General features: G+C 34.6%; 1 protein-coding gene across 2 annotated transcripts; it reads left to right on the top strand.

Annotated features, from left to right (window-relative positions):
- The first annotated feature begins 1,574 nt into the window (after nt 1-1,574).
- LOC111891457 (probable disease resistance protein At5g66900) lies at nt 1,575-6,686 on the top strand. 2 transcript variants are annotated; one of them, XM_023887511.3, is made up of 6 exons: nt 1,575-1,772; nt 3,200-3,833; nt 3,902-4,302; nt 4,393-4,754; nt 4,845-5,056; nt 5,526-6,686. In XM_023887511.3, the coding sequence occupies exons 1-6, from the start codon at nt 1,749-1,751 to the stop codon at nt 6,356-6,358; spliced, it is 2,466 nt and encodes an 821-aa protein (XP_023743279.1). In that variant the 5' UTR covers nt 1,575-1,748; the 3' UTR covers nt 6,359-6,686. The 2 variants fall into 2 exon arrangements, with proteins under 2 accessions (XP_023743279.1, XP_023743280.1); XM_023887512.2 differs by lacking the exon at nt 1,575-1,772 and adding an exon at nt 2,770-2,987.
- Nucleotides 6,687-8,325: the final 1,639 nt, after the last annotated feature.

Genomic DNA, 8,325 nt, shown 5'->3' with positions numbered 1-8,325 from the left:
GAACATTGTTTCATTGTGGCATTTCATCGAACAGGTTGTCGCCTCAATAGAATCGCCATGATTTTTAACGCCCAGATATCATAATGCTACAAGACCGAGTATTTTTTTTGCTTAAATATCACCGAACAACTTAATTAGCGTTCATATCCCTGCTCATTTTTTTTAGCGTGGGTTATTTTCTTAGCATATGTTCTACATTAGTGGTTATACATTCTTTAAAAGATTTACGAAAATTCATATACTACGAAATATATTTTGATGAATGATGATCACAAGCTCAATCATTTAAAATTTGCATGCTTATGAGTAGCATGCATGCAAGACAACATTGCCTTATAAGATTTCTGAATTCAGCTTGCAGGGATGATACTGATGATTAATCTCATGATCATTATCGATGAAGATGCATTTCATCATGTGCGTCGCATTGGGTTTCGAAATTCAGAAATTACGAAGCAAATGGATCAAATACCAACGCAGAATGCGGTGGTCCACCTCCCAATTACAGTTTTTTTTTGGTCCTTTATCTTTAGACATTGTTGGTATTTGAACCTTATTTCTATAAAATGACATTTTTACTATTTTTTTCTTTATTTTTATATTTTTATATTTTATTATTACTTTAGTGACCATTTATGTTAACATACAAAATACCAAATCACCATTGCATGTTTTTGTGTCTTTATGGCAACATACAAAATACATAATCACCGGCTACGCTTTCATCAGAAAAATTAAGCACAGACATTACTGACCTTCTTCATCTCTTCCGTCGTTGAACCGTCGTCAGACTTCTCCATCTTCATGTGCTTGATTCAAAGCTACAAATCATGGTATCGTAGCTCATGATTCAACCTACATGGATGATATCGTAAAGGGTTTTATCTAGGTGTGCTGGATATTGGAGAAAAGTGCACCAAAAGCAGAGGTAAAAAGCGGTCGCCTACATAACTATGGGGTTTTAACCTCAGGAATACATCGTCGATTCCAGTATCCGATCTTGTGAGCATTTTGGAGCAGTATCGATGATGTTCAATTCTCCCACGCGAATATCAATTTTTTCGAAAGGCATTTGGGTATAAACCGACAACAAATCTTTAATTAGGGTTGAAAATGTTTGTCAGATGGTACGTGGGTTACTATGGTTTTTCAGTAATGAAGAGCCACCAGTGAAGAAGATGTTGAATTTTTTCTTAAATTGGGTGATTTTATTTTTTGCTAATTCTTTATGGATTGATTTCCGTTTCCTCGGATCCACCAACAAATCTTCAAATAAGGTTGAACTTTTTTTTTCCACAAATTCTTAAGGTAAGTTACATAAATGATCATTGTACCTTAGGGAAATAATAATATAGTATGGAAAATATGGAGAAAAAAAAGGTAAAAATGCAATTTACAGAAAATTAACTGAAATTTTTTGACATCGTGTTTGAAAAGTACCATCTCCGCATCCTATAGGGACCATTTGTGTAATTTTATTTTATTATAATAATGATTGCTAGGTTGTCCAGGTAATGAAATGCTCCGCGTCTATAAATAGAATGTGACATGGCTTCATATTCATAATGCATATAATAGCGAATTCTCCATAACATTCCAAGTGTGAACAAGCATTTGTATCGTGAGAAGGGAAACCTTTTGGTATTTTGACTGGTTCTTGTTTGGGTGATTAACAACAGAGGCAAACCACATTGGTTTTCTACCTCAAGTTAAATCTAAAGGTTATCGATTGAAGTTGTATCTATACAATGCCTGCAGGAGTCCAGCAAATGGTATGGATTGTATTTATAATATGTTCATCACATAGATTTTGAATATGAATCATATATTGTTCCAATGTGATGTATATATGCTATTTGATCCCAACATTAATCATATTGGAATATATTTATTATGTATAAATTCCTAAAATATAATTGAAATGGAAATATCTTATACCTTCTTCGGTTTATACAAAACACAATAAAAGGCAAAATAAACATATCAATGACCCTAATTCTATGTTGCGCCCTCTCTACAACATTCAATGGAGGTTTTTTATTGGTGTCTATAGTGGCATCGACAACACCTACTCTGTTAGTTCACAGTGGAAAATTTTTCAATTTTTTTTTTTACTTATTTTTCTTACACCAGCAACACCTACTTCAACATCGGCAACACCTAGTATTTATTATTGCGTCTGCATCTGCCCTCGCTCCCACTTCCACCTTGGACAGATCGATCTCTCACAATTTGCTTTGTTAATCATATCAGATTACACCTTCATTATTGTTCGATGTTACTTGTCTCTTTTAGGTATATCCTAACCATTGCAATTAATCCCTTTTCCTTCAAATTTGTGGTGATCCATGCAACTCCTAACTTCTTTCTTTATACTACATGCAATATCATGTCCAACATTGTTCTATCGTATGTTTACCGAAGCATTCTTGTTATCCCAACTTTCATTATTCATTCATACTTTTATTTTATTAGAACACTCAAAGCCATACAACATATTTGAACTAAAGTTTGTCTTTCAATCGGGTTTTGTTTAGGTTTATAGATATTTTAAAATAGATGTTTAATGAATTTGAGTACATGTTTATATCAATATAAGGATCCGTAGCCATTTTACTTTTCTGATAGCTATTTTTTATAATTACAATTTTATGAATTATGACTCAGACAACTAACTTTAAAATGTGCTTTACATAATGAAAAAAAATCGAAATAAAAGATATTTTTTGTCATTTAAAAAAAGATTATATATATAGAAGAGTTATTCTTCAAATTGTTAACGATTCCTTTTCACTTCGCAACAAATTAAAAAGCGGTTGAACGGAACCGTCCTCCCATCATCCTCCCCGGCTCAGCAACGTTCCCTCCACCTCTATCGATGTTACAGAGGAAGACGTCATGTTCTTACATCGATTACAAGCTAGTGGTGAATCCACACGCTTACGCGCTAATTGTTTCTTAAATTTTATCAATTCCGAAGTGTCGAGGTATTTTCATTTTTGTGAATTTGTTCCTGTACTGTGTACTCGATGTTCTAATCAATAAATATTCTTCTCCTTGGAATTACAAACCCGCAGAGGATCATGAGTTTTTGCCGCCTTTACATTATTGAATTTGAATTTAAGTCGAAATCTGATTGCTAGGGTTTTTATTTTACCTCGTTGTGTAAATTGTAAATTTGTAATTGTGGTTTGTACAGATGATTGCGCCAAACGCTAATGAAGCAGCTCTACGAACAGTAATGGTGGATTTACTGAATACTGTGGTATTCGAAACCAAAAGAACTGCCAAATTTAGAACTCTGCTCAAGCGCATCGAGAGAACATTAAAGAACATTGAGCCGATTTTTTATGGATATGAGAGGTTGAGAAAAGTGTTGTATCGACCTGAAAGTGAGACCAAAATGTTCATATATTATGTGGCAAATGGAAAAGAAGTAGTTCTTGAGTGCTCGGAGATCAAGTGTTGGAATGTTTACAAGAAATTTCTTCACGCCAACAAGCTAATTGGATTGGACAACATGCTTTTGAGATTCTTTCAGAGTGAATTGCAGGATAATTTGAGTTCAAGCAGGAGGAGTCTGTTTGAGATTTATGCTTTGGGAGACAAATTGGATCAAGTACTTGCAGCTGTTACCAAACAGACAGATGGATTTTCAGAGTCCTGCAGTGTTCCAGGGCTTCCAGATGTCATCATTGGGTTGGATTTTCATCTTCAAGAACTGAAAAGAATGGTGCTCAAAGATGACACCCAAGTTGTAACAGTTTCAGCTCCTGGAGGATGTGGGAAGACCACATTAGTAAAGATGCTCTGTCATGATAATGAAATCAAAGGTACATAAACTATTGAGCTTTTCTTCTATCCATTTATTCTTGATCTCATTCTTAACTGTTTTGTACAGGCATTTTTGGGGACAATATCTTTTATGTTACAGTTTCTAGAACAACCTCCCTTAAGACACTCATCCAGAAACTATTTGCACATTTCCATGTGAATCATTGTGAGTTACAAACTGATGAAGAGGCAAAGAACCAATTAGAGAACTTTATGAGACAAATGGGATCAAAGAACATATTGCTGGTGTTGGATGACGTGTGGTCAGAATCCGAATCACTTATTGAAGATCTTAAGTTTCCAATATCAGGATACAAAATCTTGGTGACATCAAGATTCTTGTTTTCAAGATTCGGTTCCACATATGAACTAACTTTGTTAAACGATCAAGATGCAAAGACCCTTTTTTGCTCTTCTGCATTTCATAACATGAATTCCATAAATGTTCCAGATGATCTTGTGAACAAGGTAAAATTTTTCTTAATCTTTTAGAGTAAGACCTTTTTTTACATATGATTACATTGGAATTCAACTTTTTGGTTTTGGTTTTCGATTTAGATGGTTAAATACTGCAAGGGGTTTCCATTGGCACTTACTGTGATTGGTGCATCATTATGTGGTCAAAATGTGGTCAAATGGAGGTCAACTTTGAAGAAATGGTCAGAAGGTCAATCTATCTTTCATTCAAGCAGCCGATTGTTGCTTAGTCTTCAGTCAAGTGTTGATGCACTTGAAGATTTGCCAATACTGAGAGACTGTTTTTTAGATTTGGGTTTGTTTCCAGAAGATGAAAAAATCACAGCCTCTGCTTTAATGGACATGTGGGTAGAATCATACAATTTAGATGATGAAGGAATGTATACAAGTGAATACCTTCTTGAACTCTCTTCAAGAAACCTTCTCAATCTTGTTCTCACCAGGTAAAAGTTTGTTATATCAAATGCTCATAATAATATATAAAGTTTTGTTATTTCTATGGTGATTAATTGATTTTTGTTTGATTTTTTCAGGAAAGATGGTAGTGAACTTGAAGGGTATTGCAATGAGCATTATGTCACACAACATGATTTATTAAGAGATTTAGCCATCCATTTGAGTAGCCAAGATCCAATAGCTCAAAGAACACGATTGTTGGTTGAAATTTACAAGAATCAAATACCCACATGGTGGATTCAACAAAAGCAAGAACCTATGGCTGCACGTCTCTTGTCTATCGCAACAGGTTTCACTTCTTCCCATTTTCTGTTTCTTTATGTGCAAAAAATAGCACAACCTTACTTTTGTATATTTGTGTATCACAGCATCCTACTTTCATTTCTTTCTATTATGACAGTGTACTCTCATCCATTTTCTTTATTCCAAAAAATCCACCCAATCGTAGCATTATCCGTTTGATTATTTTCTTAATTGGGTAGATTTTTCAAAGTACATTGTTTTAATGGGAATACATAAAAGATTAAAAAAAAAATCATGCCCTATCGATGGATCCATCATGTGGGTAAACTGCGGAGCACCATGTTCAAAAACCGTGGGTCTTCCTTTGGGAACTGTGCACATCAACCACTAGGCTCCAACTGTAATTCAAGTATGATGCTATAATAAACAAAGCAACAAACATATGTTGCTATTTCTTGCAATTAATCATTTTTTTGTAGCAAAATGCATGTGAAATGACCATTTTCTTTCTGCAGACGAATCATTCTCGTCGATTTGGTACGATCTAAACACACCAAATGTTGAAGTTTTGGTACTAAACATACGAAGCCGAAAATACAAACTCCCCCCATTCATCAAAAAAATGAACAAATTAAAAGTTTTAATCATCACAAGTTATGGGATGTGTCCTTGCGAGTTACATGAACTTCAATTTGTTAGTTCTCTATCAAATCTAAAAAGAATAAGACTCGAACATCTCACGCTTTCTCACTCAATCCAATCCATTTTGGAATTGTACGAATTAAAGAAGCTTTCAGTTATCATGTGTGAGATCGGTAGTGCATTAGCAAGTTGTACAAATGTTACGCTTCCGAATCTCTTAGAGCTTGAAATCGACCGTTGTTATGATTTGACGGAAATACCCTCGGAATTTTGTAGTCTTGATCATCTCAAGAAACTAAGCATTACTAATTGCCATGAGCTTCACTCTCTTCCTAAGGGATTGGGGAGTTTGTCGAATTTGGAGATTTTAAGGATTCATTCTTGTACGAGGTTAGTTCGATTGCCGGATTCGATTAGGTTCCTTGGTAATTTGGTGTTCCTTGATATATCGGATTGTTTGAGTATAAATATGTTGCCTTATGAGCTTGGGAAGTTGAATGGTCTTAGAGTGATTAAGATGAGTGGTTGTAGGGGATTAGAAGAGTTACCGGATTCAGTGATTGATTTGTGTTTGTTGGAGGACGTGATTTGTGACGAAGAGACTTCATATTTATGGAGCTATTATGAAGATGATCTTTGTGATTTAAAGATAAATACAGTTGAAGATGACCGATTTGCAAACTTCATGAAAATAGTTGCACGTTAGTGGGTACCAGGCTGATGGCCCGCTCTTGGTTGGAGTTGGTCTGCTCTTATTTGGAGCGGGCCTTTCTGCTTGGGCTAGCCCAGCCTCTTTCTCTCTTTCCCTGGTTGAATGATCAACCAGAGTACCAAGTGTTGTAACTCCAGGCCTCAAAGCCTTTCTAGCCCAAGCCCAATTGATAGGGACGATTATGATGGTTTCAAAATCCTTTTTAAAATATAATTCTACTCCATGATGTATAAATAGTAAATTTGTATCAATAAATGTATTGCATATTGTGTAAGTTGTAATGTTTTATGTCTATATACCAATAAGACTCGTTTTACTTTTATTTTGGTGTTTTTGAAGTTTGGGTTGTCATAAATAGTAAATCGTGTATGACATAGCGATAAAGAACATATAAAATATAAATGGAAGCTTTTGATGGTCGTCTAATGTTTGATCATCCAAAACAAGTTCACTTTGATATAGACAAACACTAAGAGTATACATAATGCATAGTTTAATGGAATAGTTGAACGATATAGAGTTTTTAGTTGGAATTTTATTGGTTAAACTCAATCATAGTGTGATGTCATGTTGGCATTAAATGGATATGAAGTTCAATAACCATTGAAAAATTCAATGGGAAAAAATGAAACTTTTTGATATAAAATGAATACAGATAAATCATTATGATAAAAATATGTTTCACAATCTTGTAGAGATCAGTGTATTGTAGGATATTTTTTATTGTCACGTTTTATAAGAAGTAGAATGATAATGTACACATACATTATAATCTATAAAGTTTAATACATTAGGATGCCTAAATGTTTCATCACTCTTCATACGAGTTATTACATCTAAGGGTTATTTCTTTATTTTTCTTCCATAAGGTCTTATATTGGTAAAGTGAACGAAAAGGTAATAATGTATATGTAAAGTGACTGAAGGGGTAACAATGTTTATATTGATAAATGTTATTGGCTTAAATTAGTCAAAGTTTGTTTCATTTTTTCCTAGTCTCTTGTATTTTACTTTACTCCTTATTTAGTGGAGATAGATTGTAACACCCATTTTTCCGGTTAGTAATTTTAATTATTTGATATTTGAAAGTTGTTTATTTATTTATTTTGTGTGTGTGGGTGGGAGGGGGGGATGGGGCGGCGTGACTCGTTAAGAGTCTCAGCTACCAACTCACGATGCCACTTCTAATGAAGTGTGCGGCATGAAGGGTCTGCTTGGCTAAACCCTGAATGCCTCGATATTTGAGCCTATTTAATGGCTCTAACTCCTAGGATTTTGTCATTTCATCTCATCCATCTTTAAGAGCCTCTCTAATGCAAAACCCTAGCCCCATATTTTGATTCAAAGAGTTTTCTCCCTTTTTTAGCTTGAAGGAGTCATTTGATTGCAAGAAGGTGTTGTTCTAGTCATTTCCAACGGCTAGCAACCTTATTTTTTGTTCTTTGGACCTCTTTGAGTATCCAAATTAATTCATTGCTTTATGTTTATGGCGTGTTAGATCAAGGTTTATGGCTTAGTTTTTGGTCTCTTCTTGTGGTTTGGGTAGAGTTTGAAAAACTTGAGACCTAAAGAGGTTGTTTATGGTGGTTTGTGAACCTTTTTGGTTTGAAAATATGGAGAATTGTCTTGCATCTGAAACCATGCAAGACAATGAGCTCATTTTGGTCCCTTTTATGACCTAGGTTGAAGATCTAAGCTTTTATAGGGCGGCTAAACACTCTTATATTGTGTGAAAGGCTCACCATGCCTATCGGAGCACTCCTTAAGGAAGCGAAGCATTATGATTGGGGCTGGCAACCTCACGTGTCTTACACATGACATGGTTTTTTTAGGCCTTTTTCATTCTAAATATGTATCATCCTATTTCAGAAGGGAAGACTTGAAATCGAATTTTGAAGGGGAAAAAGGATTATTATGCTCAATTTAAGAGGGATTAGAGTGTTGTATGAATAATTCAATTC

Source organism: Lactuca sativa, chromosome 4 (assembly GCF_002870075.4).
Source record: "Lactuca sativa cultivar Salinas chromosome 4, Lsat_Salinas_v11, whole genome shotgun sequence".
In the NCBI taxonomy this organism is placed as follows: domain Eukaryota; kingdom Viridiplantae; phylum Streptophyta; class Magnoliopsida; order Asterales; family Asteraceae; genus Lactuca; species Lactuca sativa.
Note: the sequence above shows the minus strand (reverse complement) of the source record. Positions and strands in the feature narration are given on the sequence as shown.